The sequence below is a fragment of the Bos javanicus genome, chromosome 11 (genome assembly GCF_032452875.1).
Source record: "Bos javanicus breed banteng chromosome 11, ARS-OSU_banteng_1.0, whole genome shotgun sequence".
Classification (NCBI taxonomy): domain Eukaryota; kingdom Metazoa; phylum Chordata; class Mammalia; order Artiodactyla; family Bovidae; genus Bos; species Bos javanicus.
The window spans coordinates 74,723,222-74,739,464 of NC_083878.1; the positions used below are offsets into that span (position 1 = coordinate 74,723,222).

Below are 16,243 nucleotides of genomic sequence, written 5' to 3' on the forward strand. Positions count from 1 at the left end.
TTGTGTCACTCCAGTATTAGGACTGTCATTAAAGGAGCATTTGTGATTCATGTTTACATTCTGGAATTGTGTTTAAGCATTCTCATATATGCAGTATAAAATCTTTGTCTTCATTTATGTTTTAGGAGGGCCAAACATGTGGGCTATTACCTCCGAAGAACGGACTAAACATGACAAGCAGTTTGATAACCTCAAACCTTCGGGAGGTTACATAACAGGTTTGTGTTCTTATTTTATTTGTGATTATATGCTCCTTTTCATGAAATATCTTATAATTAGTTTTAATTTGACTGCCATCAATTTGTACTATTTAATGATAAGTTCCATGGTGGTTCAGATGGTAAAGAATCGGCCTGCGATGGAGGAGACCTGGGTTCGACCCCTGAGTCAGGAGGATCCCCTGGAGAAGGGAATGGCTACCCAGTCCAGTGTTCTTGCCTTGAGAATTCCATGGACAGAGGAGCCTGGCGGGCTACAGTCAACGGGGTTGACAGAGTTGGACACGACTGAGTGCGGTCATGTATGGATCTGAGAGTTAGACCATAAAGAAGGCTGAGCTCCAAAGACTGATACTCTTGAATTGTGGTGCTGGAGAAGATTCTTTATAGTTCCTTGGACAACAAAGAGATCAAACCAGTCAATCATAAAGGAAATTAACCCTGAATATTCATTGGAAGGACTGATGCTGAAGCTGAAGCTCCAGTACTTTGGCCAACTAATGCAAAGAACAGACTTATTGGAAAAGACCCTGATGCTGGGGAAGACTGAAGGCAAAAGAAGAGGGGGGCAGAGGATGAGATGGTTAGATAGCATCACCAACTCAACGGACATGAGTTTGAGCAAACTCCCCAAGATAGTGGAGGACAGAGGAGTGTGGTGTACTATAGTCCATCAAGTCACAAAGAGTCAGACACAACTTAGCAACTGAACAATAAATACCAGGGCTTGGAAACCTTTAGGTCTGACTTCGGAATCCATCCTCTCAACAATTATCAGTTCAGTTCAGTTGCTTAGTTGTGTCTGACTCTTTGCAACCCCATGAACCACAGCACGCCAGGCCTCCTTGTCCATCACCAACTCCTGGAGTTCACCCAAACTCACGTCCATTGAGTCGGTGATGCCATCTAACCATCTCATCCTCTGTCGTCCTCTTCTCCTTCTGCCTTCAATCTTTCACAACATCAGGGTCTTTTCAAATGAGTCGGCTCTCCGCATCAGGTGGCCAAAATATTGGAGTTTCAGCTTCAACATCAGTCCTTCCAGGGAACACCCAGGACTGATCTCCTTTAGGATGCACTGGTTGGATCTCCTTGCAGTCCAAGGGCCTCTCAAGAGTCTTTCCAACACCACAGTTCAAAAGCATCAATTCTTCTGCACTCAGATTTCTTTGTAGTCCAACTCTCACATCCATATATGACCACTGGAAAAACCATAGCCTTGACTAGATGGACCTTTGTTGACAAAGTAATATCTCTGCTTTTGAATATGCTGTCTAGGTTGGTCATAACTTTCCTTCCAAGGAGTAAGTGTCTTTTAATTTCATGGCTGCAGTCACCATCTGCAGTGATTTTGGAGCCCAGAAAAATAAAGTCAGCCACTGTTTCCACTGTTTCCCCATCTATTTCCCATGAAGTGATGGGACCAGATGCCATGATCTTCGTTTTCTGAATGTTGAGCTTTAAGCCAACTTTTTCACTCTCCTCTTTCACTTTCATCAAGAGTCTCTTTAGTTCTTATTCACTTTCTGCCATAAGGGTGGTGTCAACTGCATATGTGAGGTTACCGATATTCTCCTGGCAACCTTGATTCCAGCTTGTGCTTCTTCATCCAGCCCAGCGTTTCTCATGATGTACTCTGCATATAAGTTAAATAAGCAGGGTGACAATATACAGCCTTGACGTACTCTTTTTCCTATTTGGAACCAGTCTGTTGTTCCATGTCCAGTTCTAACTGTTGCTTCCTGACCTGCATACAGGTTTCTCAAGAGGCAGGTCAGATGGTCTGGTAATCCCATCTCTTTCAGAATTTTCCACAGTTTATTGTGATCCACACAGTCAAAGACTTTGGCATGGTCAATATAGCAGAAATAGATAGTTTTCTGGAACTCTCTTGCTTTTTCGATGATCCAGTGGATGTTGGCAATTTGATGTCTTGTTCCTCTGTCTTTTCTGAAACCAGCTTGAACATCTGAAAGTTCATGGTTCACGTATTGCTAAAGCCTGGTTTGGAGAGTTTTGAGCATTACTTTACTAGTATGTGAGCTAAGTGAAATTGTGTGGTAGTTTGAGCATTCTTTGGCGTTGCCTTTCTTTGGGATTGGAATGAAAACTGGCCTTTTCCAGTCCTGTGGCCACTGCTGAGTTTTCCAAATTTGCTCACATATTGAGTGCAGCACTTTCACAGCATCATCTTTCAGGATTTGAAATAGCTCAACTGGAATTCTATCACCTTCCCTAGCTTTGTTTGTAGTGATGTTTCCTCAGGCCCACTTGACTTCATATTCCAGGATGTCTGGCTGTAGGTGAGTGATCACACCATCGTGATTATCTGGGTCAACCATTATAGTTTAATGTTATTTGTACTTCTGTAATAATAACTATCTTAACTTTTCTCCCGGTAGGGATTTGATTACCCTGCTTACAAGGTAATAATTTGGTCTGTTACTGTCTCTTGAATGCTGGCAGAATACCCGGAATTCCTAAGTCAGAGACACAGGACACTCTTTGTAATAGCACAGCTGGCAGCCCGAGCATTGGCACATTTCTATCCGTTTCCCTTGTCCCCTGGTTCACATAGGGGCCATGCGGAGAGCCCAGAAGGATGCTGTACTTGCCATGGTTGTGTTAAAGAAGAGGAACACTCAGCCTCACGGAACCCACCATGTTTTAGCAAGCAAAAAGCAAACTTGTTCTCTGTCCCAGTGGAAAACATTACCTCCTCCCTTAAAACTGCTCTTACCTGTGGCGGATTCATTTTGATATTTGGCAAAACTAATACAATTATGTAAAGTTTAAAAATAAAATAAAATTGGAAGAATAAAAAAAAAAAAACAAAACAACAACAACAAAAAAAAAAAAAAAAAAAAAAAAACTGCTCACAGCAAAACCAATTCTGAGAATTGATCCAGGCAGAGAGCTGTTAGGACCTTACATTCTTGGCCTACACGGCAAGAAATACAGGATTGTCAGATACCCATGAGGAGTACCTTCCCCAAACCTGGTGTTTTTTTATTTAGAACTCTTCTGGGGAATAGTGCTTTTAGTTATAAATTTTACAAGATAGGATTATTATCAAGTAAGACCCCAATTATGAGGGAAAACTAAGATGAATAATGTGATTTTCTTTAATAATTAGAATTAAATCAATAGAATTGTTACTAGTGGCCATTTTTGTTATTCGGAGACATCAAAGTAATTCCATTTACTAATGCATTGTTTGATTATTTTGTTTTTATTGCCTTCAGGTGATCAAGCCCGTACCTTTTTCTTACAGTCAGGCCTGCCGGCTCCCGTTTTAGCTGAAATATGGTAAAATGTGTTCTTTTGTAGATGAACTTAACTTTTTAATACTTAGTGTTAACATAAAGTTGTTTTTACCTGTAGTCTGTTGTTAATAAGTAAGAGTATTCAACTTTTTAGAAAATAAATTTTAGTGAGTAAATGACTGAAAATCAACTGGAGTTTTGTTCTGTAGGACAAAGTTCTAATTTCCTTAGAATTTGTAAAGAAAGGAGATGTATACATTTCTGTTGAAAAACACTTCTTTGTAATTTGGCAAGAGTCTCCACCTTCATTATGTTATTTTGTAGTTATTTATTTCATCATAATTTAAGCCTCAGATTAGCTCACCCTTCCCTTGTTCCTACCTTAAAGAAATGGTTCTCTATAATATCTAAGGTTTTGGTTTTCTAATGTATTTACAGTAAACATCAACCCCTATTCCACCTTTCTCTCCAGTGCAGAGGGCCAGGCACTTAGCAGGCATTTGGTAAATATTGAACAAATTGTTTAGAATGATTTTACTCTTGTATAGTTTCTTAACATTTGCACCAGTGGAATTCATCCCAAAGGTATCTAGAGTCTATATAGACTCATAGTATTTTATTAGATACTATCTTTGGTCAGTATTATTGTACAGGTTTTAGCTTTTTGTTATACACTCACATTTAATTAAGCGATTATCTACGTGTAAATGCGATGTCATTTACAAAAGTAATGCTGATTCTGTGTACCAATCCATCGGCCTCATTGTCCTTTTAGGGCTTTATCAGACCTGAACAAAGATGGGAAGATGGATCAACAAGAGTTCTCCATAGCGATGAAACTCATCAAACTAAAGCTTCAAGGCCAACAGTTGCCGGTGGTTCTTCCTCCTATTATGAAACAGCCTCCTATGTTCTCTCCATTAATTTCTGCTCGTTTTGGTATGTGTTTCTTAATTTAGTTCAATATATTTGATAGTTAAACTTGATTCCTAGGCATAATGTTTGAGAATCAGAAAAGGATTTGTTGGTGTAAAATGACCATCCCCGGACTCCCAAGTTAACTTTCATGTCTGAGATTAGAAATGTTAAGGTCACTGTCATAGCTTGGGAGTCCATGTGTCCCAGTTTCCCAGGGCCAGTGTGATTTATGCCTGTTGTTCTGGCATCTAATCTGGTTTGTGCTCCCTTTCATAATTCCCAGTTGGATGATAGATTATATGATCCTGCTAGTCATCTGCTAAGTCACTTCAGTCGTGTCCGACTCTGTGCGACCCCATAGACGGCAGCCCACCAGGCTCCCCCATCCCTGGGATTCTCCAGGCAAGAACACTGGAGTGGGTTGCCATTTCCTTCTCTGATGCATGAAAGTGAAAAGTGAAAGTGAAGTCGCTCAGTCGTGTCCGACTCTTAGCAACCCCATGGACTGCAGCCTACCAGGCTTCTCCGTCCATGGGATTTTCCAGGCAAGAGTACTGGAGTGGGGTGCCATTGCCTTCTCTGCCTGCTAGTCATAGCTGATCCTAAATACTATTCTCACTTAGTTTCCTCTATACTTTGTATGTATAATAAAAAATATGAACAATTTAAGTTCAAAATGGTTTAATTTGGGGAGTAATTTTAAATTTGGGGAAGGAAATGGCAACCCACTCCAGTATTCTTGCCTGGAAGATCCCATGGACGGAGAAGCCTGGTAGGCTACAGTCCATGGGGTCACAAAGAGTTGGACACGACTGATAAATTATACATTAGTAGAAATTTCTTTAAAGGTTAATTTGCCAGACAAATTTAGGGCTAAAAGTTGGAAACTTTGTGCTAATTAATTTACATATTCATCTGAGATCACCAGTCTTCCATTAATTTTGATTAGCCATTTTCTTACTAATTATTCGTGAGGAGCACTCATTGGAACATTCAAGTAGAATCTCTTTATATCTGAACCATGGTCTTCCACTCCAGATGTTAGATCTTAAAATGCTAAATTCTTTCACTCTTGCACTGAATTCTAGAGATAAATACCAAATCATTGTGTAATCATATTAATATAGTATACTTTGTATTCTGCAGTTAGTAAACAAATGAGTCATCACTTTGTCCCTTTTAAAGAATTGTCCTTGAATCCATACGTGTGTTGCATATAAGAAAAATGAAACAGATGGCATGCTTTTTTCCCTGCACATAATGTGTATGCATAAATGGGTCTCCTTAAGTATGTAGAATTTAGAACATCCTTTGCGGGGGAGGGAAGAGTTTGTGGAGTGTGTGTGTGTGTGTGTGTGTGTGTGTGTGTGTGAACTCAACAGCACTGTATTTATCATCGCTACAAAAAAACCCACATTCAATCAGGTGATACATACTCTCATTGAGGATACTAATGGGTAGTTGGAAAAGGCCTACTTAGTTTTATTCATGATACTAGAAAAGAATTTTAGCTTCTTAATAGACATTGCCTCAGTTCACACAGGTCAGAATATTGATATTAAAAGAAGTAGTTTACCTCTTGCACTGCTGGATCCAGCTTGCTTTAATGAAGTTTTTAAATCCATTGATAGTTTGCCCACAGTGTTTCTGTAACATAGCAGCTGCTCACTGTACTGTAAACTTGTATTCTGTCCTGTGTTTTATAATTGGTTTACCAGCACCAGAAAATGTGTTCTGTTTTGTCCTTAGGAATGGGAAGCATGCCCAATCTGTCCATTCCTCAGTCATTGCCTCCAGTTGCACCCATAGCACCACCCTTGTCCTCGGCGACTTCAGGGACCACCCTCCCTTCCCTATTGATGGCTGCTCCCCTAGTGCCTTCCATTAGCACTTCATCATTACCAAATGGAACCGTCAGTCTCATTCAGCCTTTATCCATTCCTTATTCTTCTTCAAGTAAGTGCTTTGTGTCTAATGAGTCAGTATTTTTATGTGAAGAAACTGTTATATTTGCATCCCAATAGATACTTTGTGAAATTGTTTGTTGTGAACCTTTTTCTTTTTTTTTTTAGCATTGCCTCATACGTCATCTTACAGTCTGATTGGAGGATTTGGTGGTGCTAATATACAGAAAGCCCAGTCTCTGATTGATTTAGGATCTAGTAGGTATGAATACTTAAAACTTCCAACTTTTTAGGCCTTCAATAAGAGCTTCCCAGGTGGCTCAGTGGTATAGAATTTGCCTAATTCACCTCCAGTGCAGGGGAGACAGGTTTTTGATACCTGAGTCAAGAAGATCCCCTGAAGAAAATGGCAACCCACTCCAGTGTTCTTGCCTGGGAAATCTCATGGACAGAGGAGCCTGGTGGGCTCCAGTCCATGGGGTTACAAAAGAGTTGGACGCAACTTGGTGACTAAACAACAAACAAAGGCGTATTTAACAAATGACTGTTTGTTTTTTAAACTTGGAGCTTATCCAGTTTTTACTTTCTAATGGCCAAATGTAAATACTATAGGTAAATTTACTATTTGTAATTCACATAAAATAATTTTATGTTTAGAATTATTAACTGTCTGTGGTATTTTACTTCTGAAAAATTTCTTTTATGTAAAGTAAAAATATCCTGCTGTATTTTAATCAGTCAATTTTTTGCCCAAAGCTACATATTTTTCCTTGCAAAAAATTTATCAAAACATCTCATGATCATTACACATTATTTCTTGAGCAAAAACTACTAATTGAGTATCCTTTAAATTTCAGAAGGCCCAAAAGCATCAATGTTCATTCATCATCACTCCTCCTATAAATCACAATAATACTCTTTAAAACAATGACCCAGAAAAACAATGTCTGTATCCTTGCTTAAACACTCACTGATTGTGTAACTTTGTTTTTCTTAACATCACTGAGCTGTAGTTTGCCCATATGAAAGATGGAGACAGTAATATCTTTTTAAGTTTGTCATGGGGATTAGACATAATATTTATAAAGGCCCTAGCACTGTGTGGGGCCTGCCGCACGATAGGTATTTGGTATATGGTAGTTCGAAACTTCATATGGTATTTACTTTCCTAAAATACCGTAAAGATAGATTGTTGTTTCAATATCATATACAAAACCAATTACTGTTATGTTATAGAAGGTAGGATTCTTATTGTCTCTGACTTATAAAGTTTAAGTGTATTTTATGTAGTAACAAAAATTTTAAATACATTTTGTTACAGCTCAACTTCCTCAACTGCTTCCCTCTCAGGGAATTCACCCAAGACTGGGACCTCAGAGTGGGCAGTTCCTCAGCCTTCAAGATTAAAATATCGGCAAAAATTTAATAGTCTTGACAAAAGCATGAGTGGATACCTCTCAGGTAAGTGGCATACAGTGCTTAAGAATGTGAGAAAGTTATGATTTTCTATGGACTTCTATTGAAGAACTTTTATTTGAAGTTGTATTTTGTAGCTCATTTAAAATTTTAACTTCCAAAAAAAATAGCAGTCATTTGATAAATACAGATAACGGTTAAGTTATGTAAGAGTTCAAAGTTCTTATAATCAAGTTAAACACACAGATACACACCCAATGTTTTGAGAAGACGACCTCTCCCTTGATAAAGTCAAACCTCATTTTCCTTGTCTTGCGACCAGAGTGTGATACTAAGCCTCAGCTGTCCTTCCAAACACCTCACGTGAACACTGTTCACCCTTTAATGCTCCAACCCATGTGTAGCTATAAAACTGAGATAACCTGAGATCCCCCTGGGACATCTGAGTCCATGCTGTAACAAACATCCAAATTCACTAATTGAGGGTGGTGAAGTGGACATAAACAGAGGGTACTAGGCAAGTAGAATTCTGGTCTTCTCACTGGCCCTCTTTCCTCACTCAGCAACGACTTAGAGTTTAGACAGAGTAGGTGTTTATAGTAGAGCTTTATCAGATGTTAGATCACTTATATGTGGAATCTAAAACGTGGCACAAGTGAACCTATCTACCAAATGGAAACAGACAGAGGCATAGAGAACAGACTCGTGGTTGCTGAGCAGGGGCGGGTAAGGAGAGGGATCGACTGGGAGTTTACGGTTTGTAGATGCAAACTACTACGTGGATAAACAACAAGGTCCTAATGTACTTCACATCCGTGTTCAGTATCCTGCGATAAGCCATAATGGAAAAGGATACTGAAAAAGAATGAAAATATGTATATAACTGAGTCACTTTGCTGTACAGCAGAGGTTGACATTGTAAAAAACACTGTAAAAGAATGTTCCTTTTAACATAAAAAAAACCTCCACAAATCGCACATCTTGTATGAAGTGTATTGAGGAGTATTGTTAATTAATTGAGTGAGGCTGTAAGCTATTTCCAGTGTATTTCCTGTATGTGGTTTCTATTAAAAAAGAATGGAAAAGATTTTAAAGTTATATAATATAAACATTTGATGCTTGTCACAATATGTGGTATATTTGAGTCTGTTCCATATAGAATATGTTGCTTTGATTATCCAAATCTTTGTGTTTAAAGTTGAGTGAAGCCATGGATTTAGCAGCATCTGTGCTGGCTTTAGTGCAAGTGATTGCTGAGGAAGAGCCGGCAGTTGTGTGCCTTCTGTGTGGGGTTGTTCGGATGCCGCTTGACTCAGGCTGGACGCAGGGTAGGGCTGACTCTTCGGGCGCTTGTGGCTTATGCGCCTGAGAGTGGGAGGCGTGGTACCTGCTCTACCAACCAGGAGGCCCTCACCAGAGAAGCCTCCGATTCATCACGGCCAAAAAGCCCCAGACAGGCTCACCACGAGTGAGTGTTCCTCTGAAGCCAAGAGGGATTTCCTGTTCTGAAATATTTTCATTGAAGATCAGGAGCCTGTTACAGAAACACGTTTTTGTTTTGTCTCACTGGAAGAGAGAAAAGAAGTTGAACAGTTTACCATACATAGTAAGCATTTAATGAACGTTAGCTGTCTTTATTATCAGATGCTCTCATATAAGTAGGCCCCCATTGCAGCTAAGATAGAGGAAAACTTTGGGTTACAATTTTATTCATCACTTTCACAAACATTTATTAAGCATCTAGGTACTAGGCATGAGTTATGCATTAATGGACACAGCAGTCAAGGCTTTTGTCTTCATAGAACTTAGCATAATAGGCGAAACAGATAAACAGGTAAACAAGCAAATAAATGTTACATTACAGATTATGTTACGAGATATAAAGGATAGAAGCAGGAAATATATTGAAGGGTAGAATGGACAGAGAAGGCCTTTCTGAGAAGGTGACATTAAATTTTGACTTCACAGGTGAGAAGGGCCTAGACATAAAATGATGTAGAACTGTAGGACTCGATGTTGCACCTGGTTGTACAGGACAGGGAGGGTTAAGAGGAGACTCTGATTTCTGGCTTGAGCTACTGGATGGCCTTTGATACCATTCACAGAGAAGATTGGGGTGAAGATGAGGAAGAGAAGCCTAGTTGGGGATTGAAAGAGTAGTTTGGTATGTACTTAGTTTGATATGCTTGTGAAATACATAAATTTTTCAACTGGATATAGACATCTAAACTTAAAGGAGAGGCTTGGGCTGTGGATGTCCATTTGGGAATCCTCTGCTTCCAGGTACTGTTTAGTCATAGAAATGGATATGAATGCACAGAGAGAACAGAGTGCCCAGGACAGATCCTTGAAGAATGATTTACACGTTATTTATAAGAGGAAGAGTATAGACAAAGAAATGATGAGAGAGATAAGAGCAAATCTGAAAATGCTAGGCGAAGCTGTGCTTGGGAGCTTGGCCTCTAATACTGGCATAGTCCTTTGTGTCAGTCACTTGTGGGGACCATTATCTTCTGGAAGGACATGGGAGCACATTCTTCTACTGACTGTAGATTTTAAACTCCTTGGTCCAGGGGATGTGTTTATTTTGATGACTACTGAATGCTCAGTGCCTCGTGCATGGTAAAATCCCAGGATAGCAGCAGTGTTATTTCACGAGTACAGCTATTTAAGTTTGCATGACTTTAAGAGGCTAAAGAATCTTCTTTTATGTATTTTTTTTCCCCCACTAAATCAGGTTTTCAAGCTAGAAATGCTCTTCTTCAGTCAAATCTTTCTCAAACTCAGCTAGCTACTATATGGTGAGTTTGCCCGTTAATTATGATTTTTAACTAGACATTCTGTATGATTTTTAATTAGACATAAGAAAGAAGCCATTTCTGTAAATGTTTGTGACTCAAAAATGTTCCACAAAAGCAACTGTGTGACAGTTAATGCAAACCTGCAAGCAAATAAAATTGCTTTGTAAAATGTTACCCTTGAGAATTTGGCATTTAATTATCTTACAAGTAAAACTTGTTTGCTTTTATGTAATACCTTCTGTGAAGGATTAGAGAGTATCTCATTTTCAGTGTAGAGCGTGAGGTGATTTGATAAGTGAATTAACCACGAACCAAGACAAGCTACCTTTTTGAAGGGAATATTTCCCTTTTCATTTCAAAATTTCTTCCCTCTCTGGTGATATGGAAATTAAAGGCAAAAATTAGCTCACTTTTCTGTATGTACTTCTCACTAAAATATATTAACCCCGCTGTTTTTCTGTCATTACTCTTGCTTTCAAAATAAAAAGATTGAACTCTTCTGAAAATATTTTACTCTAAATAGGCTTTCTAAGTTGAGAAACTTTATCCTTTCTTCAGGACTCTGGCTGACATCGATGGTGATGGACAGCTGAAAGCTGAGGAGTTCATCCTTGCGATGCACCTCACTGATATGGCCAAAGCTGGACAGCCGTTGCCGCTGGCTTTACCTCCTGAGCTTGTCCCTCCATCTTTTAGGTGAGTGTCTCTGAAGGTTCAGGGGTGTTGTTTCAATCATGTTTGGCAGACAAGATTTTTACTCTGGGAATTCCTGAGGTCTCTGCTCTACTTTTGTGGAAAATCAAGCATTTACATTGCCATTTGATTTTGGTATTTAGTGAGTAACACTGATAAGAGAGTAGATATTAGAAGTACGTATGTGTTTTCACCACATTATAGATAAGGAAACTAATGCCTAAAGAGATTCAAAATAAATTTACCCAAGAATAGCAACTGGTCGAACCATGTTCTGAATCCAGATCTGTCTATCTTGATAATTTGTATACTGATGTTCAGTGTAACTATAGACCATAATGTTTTAAATATCTTTAATATTATATGCTAAATATTAAATTGCTGTAGTCATTGATAGTCTATATAGTCTGGTCTAAAATTTTCAGATCTCATAATGCTAAATTTATTTGTTGTTTGCCTTTCTTAGAGGAGGAAAGCAAATTGATTCCATTAATGGAACTCTGCCTTCATATCAGAAAGCACAAGAAGAGGAACCTCAGAAAAAATTACCAGGTAACATTGAATGTCCAAGTTGTATATTTTATAGTGAATGCTCTTTTTTACTGTGAAGTAGAAATGAATATTTAGAATTTTAACTTTGTTAATATATTAAATGCTATATGAGAAACTATTTGATGAATAGGATGGATTTTGACATCAATAAAATTAAGACTGTCAAAATTGAGAAGAAGAGACTGGTGTATATATTTGGCAAGATTGTATGTATTAGATGTCCAATTTAAAGTGTTTCCCACTTTTGGAAAAAGCATTACAGCAAGCTTCATGATGAAATCTTGAGCTTTAAAAAAAAGTTTAAATATTGGTTGAAAATGTACATATATTTATATTATATTTAAATAGTATATATTTAAAAATACTAAAAAGTTATATAACATATAACGTTTAACATATATATAACATGTATGTCATATATATATGGCATATAACAAATATAGAGCCATACAATTTTGGTTATCCTTGAAGAAATACTGAGAAAAGAATTGAAAAGTATTTTTATTGGCAGGAATAGTAAAATTATTTTTCTCTTGGACGGACTCAAACTTAGTGATTTGTTTTTCCCAGAATGAGTTTTTTTCCCCAAAATGAATATTCTTATAAGAAAATAAATATTGTATTATTTACATTTGAATTAAGATTATCCTTAGAAGTATCCAAAGAGAAATTGCATTCACATGACCACAAGGCAGGAGGATGTTGAAACCAGATTATAGGTTTGGTAGGTGCTTCATGCTGAAGAGTGCTTACGCTGTACCTTATTCAGTTACATTCGAGGACAAGCGGAAAGCCAACTATGAGCGGGGCAACATGGAACTGGAGAAGCGACGCCAGGCCATGATGGAGCAGCAGCAGAGGGAGGCAGAGCGCAAAGCCCAGAAGGAAAAGGAAGAATGGGAACGAAAACAGAGAGAGCTACAAGAGCAAGAATGGAAGAAACAACTTGAATTAGAAAAACGCCTGGAGAAGCAGAGGGAATTGGAGCGACAACGGGAAGAAGAAAGGAGAAAAGAGATAGAAAGACGAGAGGTTATTATTTTTTAAGTTATTTTATTTCCAGGGAAATCATTTCCTTTAATAAGTGGCTACATTTCATTTGATAAAAAATGGTACTTTTATTTTTCTCAGCCTCATTCATTCATTCTTACCCTGTATGAATCTGAATCTTCCTTCCCCTATGAGGGCAAGAGGGTCCTTGCTTATGAAGGGTTTCCAGGGCTGACAGCTGATAGAGAAAGCATATCTGCAGGTGGTATCTCAATCAGAGCAGGATTGGTCACAAAGCTGAGTTGAGTGAGGAGCTAGAAGAAGTCAGTTGGTCAGGTCATTAAATGAAACTAAGCTTAGGATCTAGAGTAAAAGGTCAAGTTAATTGGAGAGGCAGAAAGAAAGCCTTGAGAGGAATTAAGAGGGTGAGCTTACACAGATCCTTGGGATAAATGTTGCTGTGCGGGGTCCCTGGGAGGCCTGGCTGTATTTTCAAGGACTGTGCATGTAAATTACAGTGCCACTGAAATAATTGTAAATAAAAGTTTTTTATTCCCTGATACCAGAAGAAAGGTGCAGTTATTCCTACTAACATCTATATGTATGAAGTTGTCCTTTTGTTTATTAAGGGAAAAATAACTGCAGCAAGAAGATGGTGCTTGACGCAGTCAGAAAGTCTGCTGAATGAATTTGTTTTTGTGGAAGTCTTTAGGTCCATTGATAACAATAGGTTTGCCCTGTTACCCTTCGACCTCGAGTCCACCCAGTGCTAAATGCTGCCTCAGCTTTACTTTGTCTTCCCATCAGTTTTTGAATGATGCAAAAAGTGTTAATTTTAAAATTAACCTTGGTTCATTATTTTCAGGCCGCAAAACAGGAACTTGAAAGACAACGTCGTTTAGAATGGGAGAGAATTCGTAGGCAGGAGCTTCTCAGTCGAAGGAATAGAGAACAGGAAGAAATTGTCAGGTTAAACTCTAAAAAGAAGAGCCTCCATCTCGAGTTGGAAGCACTGGTATGCTTACAGATTTAAGTGAAATTTATCTGAATGATACAAGAGTTACTTGTTGAGAATTATTACTGTTTTTTAAATCTACCTCATGAATATATTACATCTTAATATAATTAATCATATTTTCATATGTGCTTTTTAACAGTCTAGACAGTATAGTTTACTAAAAAAGGATAGTGAATCCAAACGTTGAGAATTGTTGTGGTTTTAGTTTAGATGTGGATAGGCAGTGTACTCTTGGGTAAGACATTTCCCTTTTCTGTACCTCACTTTGTGCATCTGTAAAGTAAAGCTTTGTGCTGGTTCAGTGATTTTCATTTTTTCATACTGGAAAATGGTCTACAGAAGGATAAGCAAGAGGTGGGAGAGAGGAGCCAAGGTGGCAGGACACTGTCTCCTCTCCCCACTTCTACCCACACTTCACAACAGAGAATCGCACATTAATCTGTGGCCCTTTTATTGGGGAAAAAGCTTTGATTGGGAAAAAAGGATTCTACTGCTAAAAAGGAAAAAAATGATCGGAAACTGCTGACCTAAATGATCTCTTACCGTTTCTTTCAGTTCTCTAAGACTATGGTTGTTAACTAATATTGGCCATTATACTTATCAGTTTTCACACATCAGATGTTGGGGCATCAAAGTATTAAAAGACTTTGCTTGAAATGCAGGATGAGAAGATATAAAGGGTCTGAGTAAGGCATGCTGTTGGACTACAACTCTGAAGTTCCATAAACCTGACCTGATTGTATAGTAGGGTTTTGCAAAAATCCCAGGGACGGCGGGGCCTGGTGGGCTGCTGTCTATGGGGTCGCACAGAGTTGGACACGACTGAAGCAACTTAGCAGCAGCAGCAGCAGCTATGTATAGTAGAACCATATTTACATCTTGTTTAATTGTAATCTGATGTTTTATTTGGCTGATGAATTACATTTTTAAAAAGTCATAGTGTCTTTCATCAAAAAGATACTGTTTTTTGCCTTCAAATAGGTAGAAAAGCATACCACAGTTATTAAGCATGCCATAGTACCACAGAACAGTCCTGAAAACTTTCACTTCTTTGTGTAGCTATTTGGATATCTGTCTGAACCATTATGTTGGCTATATATTTTTTTCTTCAAAATACTGTGGGAGGAATCCTTAAGACTGTATATACCCACAAGAACTGGAGTAACACACCAAACAGTAGCAAGTAGCACAGGTTAATGTGCAGAGTCTGGAAAAGCCTATTCTTAAATTTGCTGAAGAAAATAACATGAACTCCAGAATGGGCACAGCATATTCCCTTCAGCATATATTTCTCAAATATGAAACAGACTTTTCAGTAAAAACCTCACTATTGGTGATTTTTAACCAGTGGCCTCTTTTTTCCTCACCCCACTGTGTTTGCTAAGCCTGCCATAACAAAATACCAAAGACCAGGTGGCTAAAACAACAGTAGTTAATTTTATCACAGTCTGGAGGCTGGAAGTCCAAGATCCAGGAGTCAACATGCCTGGTTTCTTCTGGGGCTTCTCTTCTTGGCTTGCAGATGGCTGCCTTCTCACAATGTCCTCATGCGGGCTTTTCTCTGCCTGTGTATCTCTGCTGTCTCTTTTCTATTCAGATGTTCTTGTCTTACAAAGATACCAATCAGATTGGAGTAGGGCCCCCATCTGACCTCATCTAATCTTAATCGCCTCTTTAAAGGTGAAGTCTTTAAAGGTCCTGTCTCCAAATATGGTCATATTCTGAGGTCACTGAGAATACAGTCAGCATATGAATTTGGAGGGATACGATTCAGCCCATAACACCTTTCCCTTCTTAGCTTCCACTGAGAATCTCTGCTATTTTTTGTTCCTTTTTTTTTCTTCTCAGAAAGAAAAAAAAATATTTTTATAGGAGAAGAGTATCATGGCCAAAGAGGCCCTCTTGGACACTGTTTAATGAAATGAAAGTTGCTCAGTCATGTCCGACTCTTTGCGACCCCGTGGGCTATAGCCTGCCAAGCTCCTCTGTCCATGGGATTCTCCAGGCAAGAATACTGGAGTGGGTTGCCATTCACTTCTCCAGGGAATCTTCCCAACCCAGGGATCAAACCCAGGTTTGATTCTCTACCTTCTGATCCACCAGGGAAGTCCTGGACGCTGTTTAGTTGGAGGAATTAGCTGGTAGTGTTGAAGGTAGAAGTAGAAGTTCAGAGAAGGTAACCCTAAATGTCACATACTAACACCCTCTCGTCGTCATTATTTTTTGAGATTTTTTTAATATTTTAATATTAAAAATTAGTGTCTGAATGCTAGGTTCAGAAAACAAAATTCAGTGTGTTGTGTCTGTGCTTTCTCACTTAACATCTAAGGCTCTTATACTCAGAATGGTACATTTCCTGCTAATAACTCTTGAGTTAACTTGGTATTAGACATTTATCTTAGGGGCTTCCCTGGTGACTCAGATGGTTAAGAATCTGCCTGCAATGCAGGAGACCTGGGTTCAATCT

General features: G+C 38.6%; 1 protein-coding gene across 10 annotated transcripts in view; it reads left to right on the top strand.

Annotated features, from left to right (window-relative positions):
* ITSN2 (intersectin 2) overlaps window positions 1-16,243 on the top strand; it is a 126,517-nt gene that overhangs the window by 40,165 nt on the left and 70,109 nt on the right. For 8 of the 10 annotated variants that reach the window (XM_061433150.1, XM_061433157.1, XM_061433158.1 and 5 more), the window contains 11 exons: window positions 126-218; window positions 3,464-3,527; window positions 4,260-4,423; window positions 6,152-6,358; window positions 6,475-6,568; window positions 7,628-7,767; window positions 10,460-10,523; window positions 11,082-11,219; window positions 11,683-11,768; window positions 12,538-12,800; window positions 13,624-13,773. In XM_061433150.1, the coding sequence (XP_061289134.1) occupies window positions 126-218; window positions 3,464-3,527; window positions 4,260-4,423; window positions 6,152-6,358; window positions 6,475-6,568; window positions 7,628-7,767; window positions 10,460-10,523; window positions 11,082-11,219; window positions 11,683-11,768; window positions 12,538-12,800; window positions 13,624-13,773 (1,463 nt within the window). The other 2 variants (XM_061433154.1, XM_061433155.1) reach the window with 2 other exon arrangements.